The 18,097-nt window shown below is 40.0% G+C and overlaps 1 protein-coding gene across 3 annotated transcripts in view; it reads right to left on the bottom strand.

The window, feature by feature from the left end:
• The window catches only part of LRCH1 (leucine rich repeats and calponin homology domain containing 1), a 215,279-nt gene that overhangs the window by 50,410 nt on the left and 146,772 nt on the right, over positions 1–18,097 (bottom strand). For all 3 annotated transcript variants that reach the window (XM_070800077.1, XM_019971725.2, XM_070800076.1), the window contains exons 5-11: positions 15,064–15,200; positions 14,135–14,262; positions 12,573–12,636; positions 9,288–9,390; positions 6,660–6,787; positions 2,609–2,676; positions 943–1,029 (exon numbers count right to left, since the gene is read on the bottom strand). In XM_070800077.1, coding sequence (XP_070656178.1) covers positions 943–1,029; positions 2,609–2,676; positions 6,660–6,787; positions 9,288–9,390; positions 12,573–12,636; positions 14,135–14,262; positions 15,064–15,200 — 715 coding nt within the window. The remainder of the gene's footprint in view (positions 1–942; positions 1,030–2,608; positions 2,677–6,659; positions 6,788–9,287; positions 9,391–12,572; positions 12,637–14,134; positions 14,263–15,063; positions 15,201–18,097) is intronic.

The following is an 18,097-nucleotide window of genomic DNA, read 5'->3' as shown; positions in this document are numbered from 1 at the left end:
AATGTCAGCAGAATTGAAATGCTTTTCAAATCAATTGCTGAAGGTTTCCAGCCATGCTCAGCCTGACCTGTGAGTATTCCTTCAGAGCCAGGAACAGTGGTGGTGCACTCTCCCTGGCACTCTGGGACTCACTAATAACTCTTTCCATAAATTCTCAGAACCTGGTGTGATTTCTACACCCACCATATTACAAGACCACATCACCTTCACATTTAAATCCCCATAAACCCTGAACAGTTTACCAGGGATAACCTTTGGATCTATTTCTCCATCAATACTGCATTACTGAAAAATATTTTGTCCATGGGCATTCTATTATCTTCAGCTAAAAAATCAAAAACTATGCTGATTGCATATAGTGCCTATTATTGATAATGACTAATTCAATTAAAAAATTATCCCCCAAGTCTTTGGAAATATTTAATTTAGTTAACATACACTTGGCACCATATGTATGGATGACTGAGTCACTGTGCTATACAGCAGAAATTAAACACAGCATAGTAAATCAACTATACTTCAATAAAAATTTTTAAAAAGAAATAAATATGGTAGCACATGATAAATTAATACTTGCCCTTTTTAGAAAATCTCTTATATTTCTATATTCCAGGGGTTTAAACTTCATTAATATAAAATATGCACTTTGACTATTTCTGTTGTCTAAACATTATACAAAAATCACCCTATGAATTGCATGAAGGATGAATGAATTTCTAGAAACGACGAACAGGGGGTAGTTGATCTCAATCCCTCCAGAAGTTTGACTCTTTTGTTTATGCATCTTGGGAGAACAGACAGTTAAAACTAACTTTTCTTTCAGTGGTTAGTGGTGAGCCCATACTGTGCATTACAGATACTTAAAAAACTGAGAGAATGCACTCAATAAGTCAGTGTACTTCATGGACCCATGGAACCTGGGCCAGGGCAAGACACACATACCTGCTGGGATCTTGCAGCAAATCCACCGCTTCCCTCAGCTGTTCAATCATTGCTATATCGAGGTCCTGGTCTTTGGATGCACTTATTCTGCAGCATGAAACCAAGCGTGAGACTGAAAATGACCACTAGATCACGGATAGCACCTGGGTTTTCAAGAGCAAACTTCAAAAATCCACCTCACATCGCAAAAATGATTTTGACACACTGAGCATTTTAATGGAGATGTGTCAGAACTCTGTGGGGTGGGCTTCCAGAGTTGCTGGGGTGGGGGGCCAGCTTGGCTGTAAAACATATCAAAGTCTCTATGCCCCTGGGCCCCCATCTGCTCAACTGTGACACGAGGGCAACAGACAAGCTGAGTGGTTCTCAGTCCAGGCTCTTTAAGCAGTAAAATCATCTCAGGTGCTTTAAAAAAATGCCAGGTGTGATAGTCCCAAGCAGGCTGTCTAGGGCTTGAACATTTTATTAAGGTTTACAGATGATACTGATTTACAGGCAGAGTTGGGAACAACAGATGTAAGATTGAAAATGGGGTTTCCAAAGATTTACATAGTTTAAAAACTCTTTCTCTATAAAATCCATTTCCCTACAATTCTATGACTCTATAATCAAGCTAGTCCTCCTCCTCCTCCTCAGCATATCCAATGAATAGCTGGCTGTACTAGACAGTAATTTGAAAGGAACTCCGCAATATTTTTAAAAGGCAAGAGAGATTTGATCATGGTTACTGCTTTCCACTACAGAACATAAGTCAATGTCTTTCTATAAGTGGAGAAAGTTTTAATGATGAAGTAAATTCTCACTAAGAGGAAAACCCTCATGAAGTTTGATGGAAGGTCCAGGCCTATATGCTGGATCATGGAAAACAAAATCCTGGGAACCAAAAATCTACCCTATGCCATATGGTCCCAACTCAACCCCCTGCAAAAGGTTCACTGTCTTGACAGATCACTCATGCCCTCCTGCGTAAAGCTAGCCAAGTAAATCTTTATATGCAGTAGACTGGAAGGGATGGCCATCTGGCGTGAGATTCCTTGGGTTCAATCCTAGCCCTCTGTAACCCTGGGGCAAGATGATCAGTCTCCCTGTGCCTCAGTTTTGTCATCGGCAAAATGAGGGATAAAAACAGAATTTATCCCATAGGATTGTTGTCAAGAGGAAATGAGTTACAACCTGTGAAGTACTCAGGACAGTGCGTGGCATGTGGTATTTAACAAACATTAGCTAGCGCAACTATTAGACTTAAGACCAAGATCTCAGAAGTATATCGTTTTCTCAGGCCTTGAGGACTCTGGTGAAGGAAGCAGGAACAGGACCATATATCATTTTAAAAGGTCCATCTGTTGGTTGGTTCAGACAAAGGAAAGTAAGCTGAAATCTTTAGTCCAGCAATTCTATCTCATTTCCTGAATCACATTCTACCCAGAGCCTCATATCAGATAAAACTCACGGCCAGGGAAGGGGTATGACCTAGTACTGTGTGGTCCCAATACTATGACAATAAGCACCCATGGGTAAACTTGCACCCTCTGATCAATACCATTGGATAGGACTATCAGGTTGCCCAAAGAAAAGTGGCCCACAATTCTATCATGACAGAGCTGCTGTTCCACTTGTCACGTGCACTTTACAGGATGGAGGCTCATCCCCAGCTCTGGGTACTCACGTCCCCTCGGAAGGCCAGTGTGCGTCCTCTTCTATCCGTAACAGTTCTTCACAGGCCTCAGTCTTTTCCTATGGGACAGAACACACGGGTCTCCTGAAAGCCACTGGCTCTGATAGTCAGCAGTCTAAACCTGCCTCCGTCCATGTTCATGGCAGCACTACTCACAACAGCCAAAAAGTGGAGACGACCCAAGTGGCCGTGGATGGATGCATGGAGAAAATGTGGTCTAGACATACGATAGAATATCGTCCAGGCTTCAAAATGTAGGAAATTGTGATACATGTTACAACATAGATGTCCCTAAGGACAACATGCTAAGTGAAATTAATCAATCACGAAAAAAAAACACTGTATGATTTCACATACATGAGGTCCCTACAATAGTCAAATTCATAAAGACAGAAGGTAGAATGGTAGTTGCCAGAGGAGAGGGGAGAGAGATTGGGAAGTTACTGTTTAATGGGTAAGGAGCTTCTGTTTTACAAGATGAAAAGAACTCTGGAGATGGATGGTGGGGATGGTTACACAACAAGGTAAATATACCTACCGCTGAATTGTACACTTAAAAAAAACGGCTGAGATGGTAAGTTTTAGGTCATATGCATTTTACCACAATTAAAAATAAAAGACATGGAAGCCTGGTGTGCTGCAGTTCATGGGGTTGCAGAGTCAGACACGACTTAGCAACTCAACAATAACAACAATAAAACATTAAAATTTAAAAAAAGAGAGCCTGACTCTGGACTCTGGATAAGAGTCAGAAATGCAAAGCTTAACTCAATTCCTCATCGCCCTCTTAGCACCTCCTGATGTTGACAGATTCCTCCACTGAGCTTGTCAGTTACATGGAAATATGCATTCTACTGTTTGTGAGGACCGTGTGTGTGTGTGTGTGCGCGTGCGCGCGTGTGCCTGCGTGTGCTATTAAGAAAAAGGGAAGCATAAAGACTTAACGACAGAAAATGCCTCAAATTGCATCTGATGGTTTTCATGTGTAAAACATCCAGATTTCACTGAAATGCACCCCTCTCCTCTGATCCCAAAGAAGCGCTCTGGTGGGAATCTTTAGAAAGGCCTCTCCCCCTGTTGGAACTTCCATGCGCTGCTCTCCACTTTGATCTCCAACACAGAGAAATACTGCTTTAACTCAGCTGACAGCTAAAACGGAAGCCATCCCTGAAAGTGGGAACATTCCCCTAGCAAGCAAGGTACAACAGACAAAAGGCTGGTTTTCTGTGTCAAAGTTCTGACACATTATTAACTAACTCAGGCCCAGCCAACTCTCCAGATGTGTCATGGAGAACAAGTCTCATTCTAAGGAGGGATCTAGCTGCTTGATGTCAACCACTGGCTTGAAAAACACTGGACTCTTTTTTTTAAAAAAAAAAGAAAAACACTTAGATTTTTTCTATATTGATTACACATTTTGTGCATAATAAAAATCAATATATAAATTACTGCACCTCTATCCAAGTGATAGTGAAATTTATGGGTGAAAATACACAACCAGAAATAACTAAGAAAACATATTCTTGTCTCTTCCTATTGGGTTTCAACTATAGGAGCCATGGGTATTTCCTTCCAAGTTTCAGTTTCACAATAAAAAGTAGCCAATATAAAACAAAAAATGTATAAAACATCTATTTCAGTACTTTGCTAAGTTAGATGGCTATACAGTCAATAAACATTATTCACTGATTTGGTACTTATGAATTTATCTACTATCTGAAATCTATTTGTCACCCCAAAATCAATACTTGTGGTGATTTTGTAGACACATGCAGAGCCTGGTGAAAAACCAGAGTCCCCAACCCCAACATACACTTCCGCAGTTGAGGCTGAACAAGGGGAGGTCACCCATGCTTTTTTGTTTCAGCTTTCAGACTGTAAAAAAGAGTCCTTTTCAGAGTCTACTTAGTATCACATTTTCACATTTTGACGCTTTTCTTTGATGATTTTGCATTTAAAATGCCCCCTAGCGTAGTACCAGAGTGCTGTCTTATTATCCTAAGCATGAGAAGGCTATGATGTACCCTAAGGAGAAAATACCTGTGTTAGGTAAGCTTCCTTTTCTGCATGAGTTACAGGGTCTTTCTTGGCTGCAAGTTCAATGTTAACAAACCAACAATCCACATTAAATAAGGTGTCTTGAGGCAGGAACACACATAAAACCAGGTTATGTACCAACCAGCTAACAAATATGTGACTAGAGGCTCGTAGGAACCTAATCCTGTATTTCCAATGGGAGCAACAGTTCAGGATTAGACAATTCAGTGTTTGAGGAGACTTTATATAACAGAACTATGTGAATGAGGATCAACTGTAGTTACAAAAGCACAAGATGCTACTTCAGTGAAGGAGAGGAGACACGATTATACAAAACACAGAGCTCTCGATGGTCGAGGGCTGAGTAATTCAGTACACTGGATAGCAGTCAAACACACTCACACTTTACAACGGGCCTGATTTCGGTGTACAACTTTTCACTGTAGATTTAGGTTTTGTTTTACTGTTAGAGTTCTCCACCTGCCAAGAGAAGCCTCCTGCAGGAGTGTTTACTCGGGAAACATCTGGGGTAGATTTCTACACTCAGCTTTGTTCCCCTAGACTCCGCCTACAGGACCCATTCTGTACAGAAGCCATTTCCATGGGCCCGGTGCCTCCCGAAACCTCTAAATCTAGGAAACCTGCTTTTCTGAAACAACCTGCTTTTTAAATTTTATTATCACTTTGACTGTTTTCTTTCAGGGCTTCCACCATTAGACCCTTAACTTGAACTGTTTATAAAAGAAAGACCAAAGCCCATTTTTCCACATTTTTGTGACAGACTTGTCTCAGAATTAACAGACAGGCATCAAATGTGGGAGTGTCCTGTGAGAGCCACCCGCTGGAGAGTCACAGTCTGAGATTCTCACTTTAGGAGAATGCCTGGCAGGGTGGGATGCTGGATGCTCAGCAGGGGTTGGGGGACTCCTGCTGTCATCCGAATAAGCAGTGATGAGGCTCCACTGAAGCCACATCAGAGCAGGAGGAGGACAGAAGGAGGCAGTGCGGGTGAGAGAATTTGAAATAAGAGCTGATGGATTAAATATACAGAATAACGAATTAGGTTTTCTGCAAATGTGTGTCATATGCCAGGATCACTGTGTTGGCTTTGAGCACACCCAAGTCTCCTACAGTGTACCGTTCAGCTGTTTTTCTCCCAGTTCCCTCGAAGGTGATGCTCGGAGACATTCGTTTAGACAGAGCCCAGCCATCCTAGCACCATCCTCAGGAAATAAGGACCAGCACCTGAAGACCCCAGGCCTGACTTTAACACGGCAACTCAGAGACCACCGTCTCTCACAACCCACAAGGTATCTGAACTAAACCAAAAGGATTATCTTCGTGATCCCTGGGTGCCATGACCAAGGCCAAGCACTGACAGGAACAAACCAAGGCACGTAATCCTGTCACAAAGTGGAACCTTAACCGCCAGCTTTGTAAAGGGCTGGTTTTCCCCCCATTGTTGCCGCTCCTCTGATGAAGGTTCGTCTGACAATTTAGTGACTTCATCCAACCTTTCAACATCTCAGCGCCACTAACCCTGCTCAGGAATAAGTGACCTCAGAGAAACCTTCCTAAAAAGGGAACATATTCCTCTAAAAGTCTTCATTTTTTCTCCTTTTACTATAAATACGCTCTCAAGAAAAGCATTTTCCTAGGATACATTGAAAAGCACGTGAAACTTCGTTTTAGCTTTTACTGGATGGTCACAGCAATTCTGATAAATTTCCTGATTTACCTGATGCACTGACTGCTGGAAAGCTTAGTAATTTCCGAATACAAAAGAAAATCATACATAAACACAGATAGGCATGGATGGCAGGGATCAGGTCCTCATGTCAGCAGACAGACACACAAGGCATTGAGAAGATGGTACAGAGGCCTGAGGAAGGTGGCAATAAGCTGAGAGTGAAGGCGATGGGTTGGAAACCTTGAACTTAAACTCTAAGGCGCCAAACAGAACTCAGTAAGTTAAGAAATTATTAACAGTTGATCCTCAACTTGCCTTCCCGTAGTTTATAAATTCCGAATGGAGCACATCTGTTCCGTGGGAAAACTGGCCTCTGTCTTCTCCTAAGTTGTCATTGTTACTTACAAGCGAAGGCACTGGCTGAAATTCCTGATGAAATCCCCCTGTTAGGAAAATAAAAAGAGAGAGACAAAGCATGATTTAATAAACAGATGAACTAAAACACAGATGACTCTAAAATACATCATCTAGCTTCCCAATCTTCTCCCCGATCTCTTCTGGAGGCATATGGTGACCCAAGTTTTATCTTCCCTATCGGATGTGAGGACAAGGTGAAAAAAAGAGAAAGAAGGGGAATAAAAGTAAAAGAAATAGAAAACCCCAAATCTAATCATCAAGGCCTCTTGATCTAAAGCAGTGGGATGGGTGGGGTGGGAGGAAGGTCCAAGCGGGAGGGGATATAGGTACACGAATAGCTGATTCACTTCGTTGTGCAGCAGCATCTAACACAACTCTGTAAAACAATTATCCTCCAAAGAGTAACATTTTTAAAAGTCACAGCCTCTTTATGGTTTAGTTTCGTATGACAGAATCTGCTGTAATTTTTTTTAAGGAACAGAGAAGACAAAAACATAAAAGTGGACTTTTTTGCACTCTCAGCAACATGTGACAAGTAAGTATTTCAAATTCAAAATTCAGTGAACAGTTACTGAGCAACTACTAAATAAACGGCAGGTATAATGCTAAACATTCTAGGAATTTGAAAAACTAGTGAACATGGTAAGAAAGTGTGGGAAAGGACAAAAGTAAGGACCCAAAATCATAACATGAAAAGTGACTATGATGAGGGCCATATGGAGGGGAAAGCGCTGTCTGTCAGAGCTCATCCAACCGGACTGGGCTCTAGATGCTGCAGGACAGGAACAAGGAGCAAAGGTGGATCTCTTCCAGCTGCTCTAGACGCTGGAAAGAACCAAGGAGGACCACATCACCTTCAAGGATTTCTGCCTGCCTGCTAAGTTGCTTCAGTCGTTTCTGACTCTTTGCGACCCCAACGAGTCCTAGCCCACCAGGCTCCTCTGTCCATGGGATTCCCCAGGCAAGAATACTGGAGGGGTCGCCATGCCTTCCTCCAGGAGATCTTCCCCACCCAGAGACTGAACCCATGTCTTACGTCTCTTGCATTGGCAGGTGAGTTCTTTACCACTAGTGCCACCTGGGAAGACCTCAAAGACTTCTAGCCAGCAAAAAACAGCCACTTCTAGAACAGAGGGAACAGTTAGAACTGGACATGGAACAACAGACTGGTTTCAAATTGGGAAAGGAGTACATCAAGGCTATATACTGTCACCCTGCTTATTGAACTTATATGCAGAGTACATCATGCAAAACGCTGGGCTGGATGAAGCACAAGCTGGAATCAAGATTGCCGGGAGAAACATCAAAAACCTCAGATATGCAGATGACACCACCCTTATGGCAGAAAGTGAAGAGGAACTAAAGAGCCTCTTGATGAAAGTGAAAGAGGAGAGTGAAAAAACTGGCTTAAAACGCAATATTCAAAAAACTAAGATCATGGCATCCAGTCCCATCACTTCATGGCAAATAGATGGCGAAACAATGAAAACAGTGACAGACTTTCTTTCCTTGGGCTCCAAAATCACTGCAAATAGTGACTGAAGCCATGAAATTAAAAGATGCTTGCTCCTTGGAAGAAAACCTATGACAAACCTAGACAGCATATTAAAAAGCAGGGATATTACTTTGCCGACAAATGTCCATCTAGTCAAAGTTATGTTTTTTCCAGTAGTCAATAATGGATGTGAGAGGTGGACCATAAAGAAAGCTGAGTGCCAAAGAATTGATGCTTTTGAACTGTGGTGTTTGAGAAGACTCTTGAGAGTCCCTTGGACTACAAGGAGATCAAAGCAGTCAATCCTAAAGGAAATCAGTCCTGAATAGAAGGACTGATGCTGAAGCTGAAGCTCCAATACTTTGGCCACCTGATGCGAAGAGCTGACTCACTGGAAAAGACCCTGACGCTGGGAAAGATTGAGGGCAGGAGAAGAAGGGGATGACAGAGGATGAGATGGATGGATGGCATCAATGACTCGATAAACATGAATTTGAGTAAACTCCAGGAGATGGTGAAGGACAGGGAAGCCTGGTGTGCTACAGTCCACGGGGTTGCAAAGTCGGACACGACTGAGCAACTGAACTGAACCGAACTTCCTCAGCTATAGATAGAGTGCTTAGAGTATCCATGTCAGAGTTTTGAATTTTAAATGAGATCACCTTCACAGATTAGCCAGTGCCTGCTGCATATGAAATGCTCAATAAACAGTAACTACTGTATTATTGTTGCCATATTTCTACATATTTTAAACACAGCATTTGGAACTTAAAAACAAGCACTTTCGCCAGACTTCCCTGGTGGTCAGTGGCTAGGACTCCATGTCCCCAATGCAGCGTCCAGGGTTCGATCTCTGGTAGGGGAAATGGATCCTGATGCCACAACTAAGAGTTTATATGCCACAACAAAATCCTACATGCCACAACAAAGATGGGAGATCCCCAGGGTCCCAACTAAGACAAGTGCAGCCAAATAACTGAACGCTATTGAAAACAAAACAATCATTTTCTTCCCATCCTTCCTTCTCAGACCTTGAACTGGGCTAAGGCGATGGCAGGAGTCCTCCTTCATTTGCTCTTCTTCCATGATGTTTGACATTGGCACATTGAGACTAACGGCGTCTTCATCAGAAGGCTGAAAAGAAACGAGGCACTGTCTGATTCAAGGGAGAAGTGTTATCAAGGCAGATTAAGAGAATGTTTTGTGATCAAAAAAAAAAAAAAAGTACTGTGATTCTCACAAATGTAGTACTGATTAAAAGAGACCAAAGGACAATGCCACTAAAATATAAATTCAAAGACCGGCAAAATTAATCTATGGTGTTTGAAGTCTGGATAGCGGCTGCCCTTGGGTTGGGGGTGAGTGCATGAGGAGGTCTTCCTGGGTGGCTGGTACAGTTCTCTTTCTCTAACTAGGAACTGTTTGTATGAGTGTGCTCGCTTGTTCAAAATTCATCAAGCTAACACACACATACTTCTCTGTACGTACGTTTTGATTTGAAAATTTTTCAGGTACCTAATGATATTTTCTAATCTAAGAGTCAGGACGCTGAGAAGGACTGGATAACACCTGATAGAATAAAGAAATAACTGGAAATCCACTACCAAGCTAGCCCTAAGTCTAATCGATCGCTATCATGGTAACGGTGCTCTGAGATCTGACAACACTGATTTACTAAAAGCACATTAAGGTTTCATGAGGCCAAATACAGAGAGCAGGCAGCCAACCCCTGAAACACCTCATTTATTCACAGTGCATCTTACACATAACATCAAGCTTCAGTTTATTTCCCTGTTTAGGTAGAGGAAGCTGTTTTAAATATAGTTTAAATATAGTACTTAAAAGGAACATGGGTTCTGTGCAATTTTCAGAATAATGCTTCTATTTAGTAATCAGACTTGGTTCTCCCTTGGGCTCTTGTTTCCCACACTAACTGATGAAGCTTGTTCAGATAATCTATGATTCTGTCACACGTGAAACATGAAGCCTCATGTATTTTCCTATGTCTCCACTTTAGCTTCACTATTTCGTGAAAAGCTTTTCCAATCACAGGGATCAGGAACCCCCACAACTTCAGGTGACTGTGGCTTGCTCCTAAACTCCCGAGGCTGTGACTTGTACCACACCGTGTTCGTCTTACTTTTGGACACACGCACAGACTGTTCAGAAACTGGCAGAAAACAAATGTGCATTTCATTCCTTACCCAGCTCCTTACTGGGCCTCACATTTGTTTTCTGCTTGTTTATCTGAGTAACAAATGTTAAAATTAATCGGACAATGGCAACAGCCAAAGAGGGGATGAGGTGTGAATTCTGAACCCCACAAGGAGATATTAAGTAGGGAGCAAGATTGACTGACCACAGATGATAACATATTCGCCAAATAAAGTGAAAATAGAAAGTTATATAGAATAATTCAGAACCTTTATCCGTGTAAAACACACATTTCTTGGAGGTGTTCTCAGGTAATGAGACTACCATGTGCAATAAACAGGAAGACAAAAAGCTAATGAGAAATGTGCACACTTTATTCTATTGAACATAATCTTTTCTGCAGTCCTTCCTTCTAACCCTCCTCCCACCTTTAAAAACTTAGCAAAATTTCAAGATATGCATCTAGTTAAAAAGGAGAAAATAAACCCTTGGCCTCCTTTTAGAATATTAGCATCCTACTTATACTAAGTGGGAACAAAAGGATAATGAAGTTCTTTGTTTAATGTTTTATTAATGAACTTAATTATCCCTAGAAGACAGACAAAGGATAAAGCAGAGTCTGTTTTAATTTAATAGAAAATAAGCTCGGGTGAGTAATTTCTGAAACAATGGGCTATTTCAGGGGACTTATGAGTTTTAATACAGCTAAGGGAGCTGAATTAAATAAAACTTGCAAAGCAATGTGTTGAGTATTTTTTCCCCCACGGAACCACAGTAAACTACTCATGTAGGTTCATAAGGGTAATTTCACATGTAGGTTCATAAGGGTAATTTCATTTTATAGATATTAGCCTTCTTTTTCTGCCTATAAACTCTTCTTCCTTTTGAAATATTCTATATTAGAAAAATATTAAGGCATACTAATTTTTAATATATTGCCTTATGAAATATTTTGTGGGAAATAAATTTAAATATCTTAGCTACATATTAAATCTCAAATGCCTAAAGAGAACAGGGAAAAGGCAATTTTCCTGGATTTATATATACAAAGAGTAAAAATTCAGATTTCTTAGAGTAACTGAGATACTAATCACATCTTAAAAGAGTATTATCAGTCGCTAAATCGTGTTTGACTCTTTTGTGACCTCATGGACTGTAGCCCACGAGGCTCCTCTGTCCATGGAATTCTCCAGGCAAGAATACTGGAGTGGGTGGCCATTTCCTTCTCCAGGGGATCTTCCCAACCCAGGAATCAAACCCATTTCTCCTGCATTGGCAGGCTATTCTTTATCACTGGGCCACCAGGGAAGCCCTTAAAAGAGTATTACAATGGTTCATAATTCAATAACCACAAAAACTCAGTGTGTGAGTGTGTATGCATGTGTCGCTCAGTCCAACTCAGTAAATTCCCTCAAAAAGGGAAGGCATCATGATGTGTGTGTGTGTGTGTGTGCATGTGTGTGTGAAGGCATCATGATACATCCACCCCTATCCCAGCTGTCCCTCTTAGGTCTGCTGGTCAAGAAACCTCATGTAATTTATTAGTGAAAGGGTTTGGGAACCTAACAAACTATATATACATAAAATGTTCTAAATGAGTTATTTATAACCACTTTACAAAACTCTAGTGTGGGAGGCCTCTTAAGTCACAAATCACCAAACTTTTATCAAATACTATCTGAAAAGAACACAATTTAAGAATTTCCGAAAAACAAATACTGCTGTAAAAATTATGGCTACTCAAAAATGCACTTCCTGTGGGGAAAATGCAATGTACATTTGATTGCTTAACATTTATGCAGGCGTATTAACAGCTTTTTCCTAAGTTACTCTGTCATTTAAAAACAAACACTGATATTTATAAAAATACTTCCTGGGTACTTGCACACCACTTAGTCATTTTATAATATTTATTAAGCATGCAAGAATATTCTGGACAATGTAAGGAGGGTGGGAGGAGGGGAAGGAGACATTTACAAAATACTAAAGATGCAGAAAAAACTAACAACAGTTAATATTTATAGAACACTTGGAAAATTTCAAATAACTTTCACAAACTTTATCACATGTTCTCAAGCAATTGCCTTTATCCAAGAGTCCAGTGAATGCAAGTAGATATACCTAGAGGCACAGAAGGAAAAGAATCTGATCCCGAACTTTACCTCTGTGGCAGATAATCGCTTGTCTCCGTTATCACTCCCAACGCCCGAATCAGAATCCTTCTTGCTGGGTTATACGCCATCGATATTGAATTCATTTAGAAAAGAATCAAAATGACAAAGTTCAAAACAACATATATCAACTTATATCAAAATAATGACTTTGCTATATAAATTTTTATTATTATCCAAAGGCAACAAATCAGGTGAATATTAAAGGATATTAAGATAAGGCCCAACTTGGGCTTCCCTCATAGCTTAGTCGGTAAAGAATCTGCCTGCAATGCAGGAAACCCGGGTTCGATTCCTGTGTCGGGAAGATCCCCTGGAGAAGGAAATGGCAACCCACTCCAGTATTCTTGCATGGAAAATCCCATGGACAGAGGAGCCTGGCAGGCTACAGTCCCTGGGGTTGCAAGAGTTGGACACGACTTAGCAACTAAACCACCACCACCAAGACAAGACCCTAATGAAAACCAGATACTTGAATGGTCTGTTGGACAATTTTTAAATTAAATTAATTAGTTAATTTATTTTTGGCCTGACCACTGACACATGAGATCTTAGTTCCCTGACTGGGGATTGAACCAGCAACTCCTGCATTGGAAGAGCAGAGTCTTACCACTGGACCACAAGGGAAGTCCCTGTACTGTCTAAATAGAATGTAAAATAAATTCCTTGTGTCCGGAGTTTCATGGATTTACATTCTACCTGAGCGGCCCATTTTTTAATCAGATAACAAATTTTCTTATTTTATTAATTCTAGCATATAAAAAAGTAAAATCTGTCAGTTGCTCTTACCTCTTATGTTATGAAATGTCCTAACTTTCAATAATTCTGTAAACTTTTATCCAGTGACTAAATAAATTTGATAGTATGTTTAAAACAATAAAATAATACTTCTTTTAAGCATTGTATAAAGGTATCATTAAGGTAGGCTGAGATCTTAAGTCACTGTATTTACTTTTTAGTAAAAAGTTCAGGAAATATTTCTGCAATGAATACATCTCAAAAACAACCTGCATGTCTACAAGTGTGTTCAGTATGAGAATTCTGTTCTCTGAAAATTCAAGGCCCAATTTATGCCACAAAACGGTCAAGGACACACGAAATGATTCTAAAGTTCCCATTCTAAACAGAAAATGGCAAAAACCATGCACAGTGCATTTTTAAAAGACAATTAAAAAAATAAAGCCTGCACTATTTCTGAACAATGTTACAGTAGCACAGTAAAAATTAACTTAGAAAACCGTGTCTCAGTTTGATACATCTGTTCGAACTGCTAAGTAAAATATACATACATTTATATTATAGATCCTATCTATAAGGCTATACATAAACAGATGTGTATATACATGTGCGCACACACATAGGCAGCACTCAAGAAGGACTGATTATGGATTAGGAGAAGGTAGATGAGATTGAAAGATGACAAAATATTATCAACATGATCAATTTTCCCTTTCTTATTCCAAAAGTGGCTGAGATCTGACGTATTTTACTGGGAGTGTGTTGGGCTAAACAAATTCTAAATGGGGCTTCCAGTCGAGGGTTGTCATACTCACCCGTCTTCCACCTGCTGGTGTAAGTGTGGCCTTTCCATGGTGTGGAGATAAAGGGAGTCTGTTGTCTTAATCTGGCATGCTTGGATGCTCAGATATTTGAATATATGCACTTTGCCCTTGGTGCAAATCTAAGGAAAAATTAATAATAAGTAGCTCCTTTTTTAAAGACAAAACAAAATGCAAACATCAGACATCTCACTCCGTATGTCTTAGTTTTTGCATTTTCACTTTAAGTAATATGTCAACAGTGATCAACAAACTTGATGTCTCCAAAACAGGTAAGATTTTAAGGCAATCATCTCCTCAAATTCTACCTGAATAGCAAACTGTGCTCAAGAAATTTCTTGTTTCTTTGCACTAAATTGCAAAATTTTAACAGAAATATATTTATGTAAAAATAGTGTAAAATGTATGTATGTCATATGACTGACCTAGAAATGTTCCAATTCTGAAAGCATGTACATTTAATTTTGTTGTCACATAGTTTAATATTTGAGCTTGAATCTTGTCTCTAAATAACTGACAGTTGTATTTTAAAATGGTCAAACTCCATTTTTCAGCTAACTTTAAAGACTCTATTACTCCTTTCATAAACCATACACTCCATGAAAAAAGTTTCAAACGCACGCACAAATGATCAATACAACTGAGTAAGTGAAATAATCAAACATCATAATTCTGGAGTTGCAGTGACCAGAACAGCGAGGTCAATGCTGGTAAACAATCTGATGTCAAGAAGATGACATATTGTAGTCAGATGTACCCGAGGTTTCAGTTTTTAAAACACTGTGACTGTTTATGATCATGTCTCACACATTAATTCTGCAGAATATAAAAAAAAAAATGGTTCTGCTGAGAGTTGCTTAGATGCTACTGATAGCATACCCCACTGCCCCCAGCAGCAACAACTTTGCTGTGAGACGCCTCACCTGTGCTGGAGGAGACTGCAAAGGGTTATTCTCAAGCAGTAATACTTGCAGCTGTTTCATCTCTCTAAAACAAATGGGAATCACGAGCACTTTATTGCAGGAAAAGTCAAACTTTACCAAGGGAAGATCTACTAGTTCTAAAAGAACAGGGAAAAAAAAAGAAAAGAAAAAAACTCAGAAAGCAACAAGACTAAGTGGCTGAACATTCAAAAAAGTTTCTGCTTATCAGGAAATATATCATTTAGCATAATTAAAATCAAGTTGTGCATGAAGAATATACATTATGTTGATATTGCATTGACCAAAAAGTCCGTTTGGGTTTAAGCAAAACTAAAAAACATGCTTTTCATTTTCATCAAGAACTTTATTGAACAACATACTCAGGAACCAAACCAACTTTTTGGCCAGCTCAATATAACATTTTACTAAAGAAGAGAGGAAAGCTTTCACTGGGGGCCCAAAAGTTTTAATTTATTGTTAGTTCTGATAAGAGCTGCAAATGCTATACATGTACAACATCTATTGTTTAAAAAGGCCTTTTTTCCAGCAAAACAATCACATAAGCCACACCACACCAAGACATGCTTATGTTTTAACTTCCAACTGTTTTCAAACAGCTTGCTAGCTTATGAATAACACGCTAATTATAACATATCCTTATGTATTCTGTGTATGTGGGTTGGCAGAATCTCAGAACAAGTTACTAAAAATATGTTCATGATTGTTTAACACCACTTTAAAAAATAAATGCTATCAAATTTGGAATTTTGCAACAGACCCTGTAATTCTGATTTGATTAGGCTTTATTCTACTGCTTTAAAAGAGGTCTTCTGTAGCTCCACAAACAAGACAGAACATTATATTTAGCATAAAATCCCCACCCAGTGGCATAGCAAACACTCAGTAATTTCAAGCATTCCAACCGACATTGGCAGCTGCAAGAAACGAACTCAAATATATTCCATAGAGCAAAGAGGCTGAGCAATGCCAGACATGTAGGGTGACACGGGGCAAATCACTAAGATCTCTGTACGAGAGGCGACAGAGGGTTCATTTCAGAACGGGCCTCACCACGTTTGTTATGAAATCTGGTAAGGGATGATACGCAGTGCTTTCAAATACTCAAGGAGTTCTCAAGCAGATGAAGGTCAGGGACTATAGGAAGAAGAGGAACCAAAGGCAGGACCTTGAGAAAGTATTCCTAATAACACTATCCCTCCACTCCCCCTGTACTGCCTGAGGGTTTTCACATTACTCAGCTAGACTACTTCATGTTCCACCAACAGAAGCTTAGCAACCCATCCCTTTTCTGAAGTCAGCTTGCTCTGGGTGTGGAGGGACATTCCCTCTTTCATACCTTAGTGAACTGCTCTATATTAAAGAAAAGTCATGAGACTGAAATGCTGGGACAGTGAACAGGGTCATTGCTCATCAGCTCCCAAACTCAGGTCATGATAGGCATGCAGTTGTGTAAGAGAAACCCAGGATGTGTATGTTTTTTAATTGGAATATAGTTGATTTACAACGCTGTATTTCAGGTGTACAGCAAAGCAATTCGGTTATACATACATATGTATGTATGTATAAGACCCTGATGCTGGGAAAGATTGAAGGCAAAGGAGAACAGGGCAGCAGAGGATGAGACTGGTTAGATAGCATCGCTGACTCAATGGACGTGAATTTGAGCAAACCCTGGGAGATGGTGGAGGACAGGAGAGCCTGACATGCTGCAGTCCCTGGGCTCACAAAGAGTCAGAAATGACTTAGTGACTGAACAACTACTATATATATTTGTTTTTTTCAGACTCTTTTCCTTTATAGTTTATTGCAAGATATTGAATATATCTTCCCTGTGCTATAGAGCAGGGCTCTGTTGTTTATCTATTTTATATATAACAGTGTGTATCTGCTAGTCCCAAACTCCTAATTAATCTTCTGGTAACCCTAAGTTTCTTTTTTTATGTCTGTGAGTTTATTTCTGTTCTGTAAATAAATTCATTTGTTTTTAGATTCCACATATAAAAGCGTTATCATAAGGTATTTGTACTTCTCTGTCTGACTTCTCTAATCTCTAGGTTCATTCATGGTGCTGCTAACAGACATTATTTCATTCTTATTCGTGGCTGAGTAATATCCCATCATATATATGCACCACACCTTCTTTATCCATTCATCTGTTGGTGGACAGTTAGATTGCTTCCATGTCTTGGCTATAGTACATAGTACTGCTGTGAACATTAGGGTGCATATATCTTTTCTAATCAGAATTTTTGAAATCTAATTCAAGCTGGATGTGTATTTTTTTAAATTGCCCCCAAGGAATTCTCTGCTCAAACCCATCTCTCTGATCAATAGCAGGATAAGTGACCTTCCCCAGGCCTCACTTGTCCCAGCTGCTTTGATGAAGTGCTTGGACAGCAGTGGGAGGTAGGTAGGAGGTGAGCCCTGGGACTGCATGGAATCATGAAACTTAAAAGGAAGAGCTCTTTCCACTTCATAGTTTGTTTCTAAAAACAGAGCTGAGAATTAGGGGGACTATATATAAAAAGAATATCTCTTTGCTGTAACTTCCAGTAATATGAATCCATCTCTCCAATGGTTGACTCGACTCTCATCAAGTTAGCTTGGCAAATCAGGACGAAGTTTAACCGGACTCTGGCTCTTCAACAAATTGCCACTTAAAATGAAGACTTTTAAGCAAGAGTAGGAGAAGGAAATGGCAACCCACTCCAGTGTTCTTGCCTGGAGAACCACAGGGACAGGGGAGCCTGGTGGGCTGCCGTCTATCGGGTCACACAGAGTCAGACACGACTAAAGTGACTTAGTAGCAGCAGCAGCAGCAGCAGAGAGAAGATACAGCAGAAGGGGAAAGAAGGTAACTTAAAGTAAAAGATGGGTTTTATAATGACTATTCCTTTTAGTGCCTGTTGGGGACACAATTACCATTTTAGTTTAGGAATGCAAGAACCCGACAGTTTCACAAGGAAATGGAAGAGAAAATGTTAACTCTGCTCAGAAAAGGTCAAAAGAATAG

Source organism: Bos indicus, chromosome 12, assembly GCF_029378745.1.
Source record: "Bos indicus isolate NIAB-ARS_2022 breed Sahiwal x Tharparkar chromosome 12, NIAB-ARS_B.indTharparkar_mat_pri_1.0, whole genome shotgun sequence".
Taxonomy (NCBI): domain Eukaryota; kingdom Metazoa; phylum Chordata; class Mammalia; order Artiodactyla; family Bovidae; genus Bos; species Bos indicus.
Note: the sequence above shows the minus strand (reverse complement) of the source record. Positions and strands in the feature narration are given on the sequence as shown.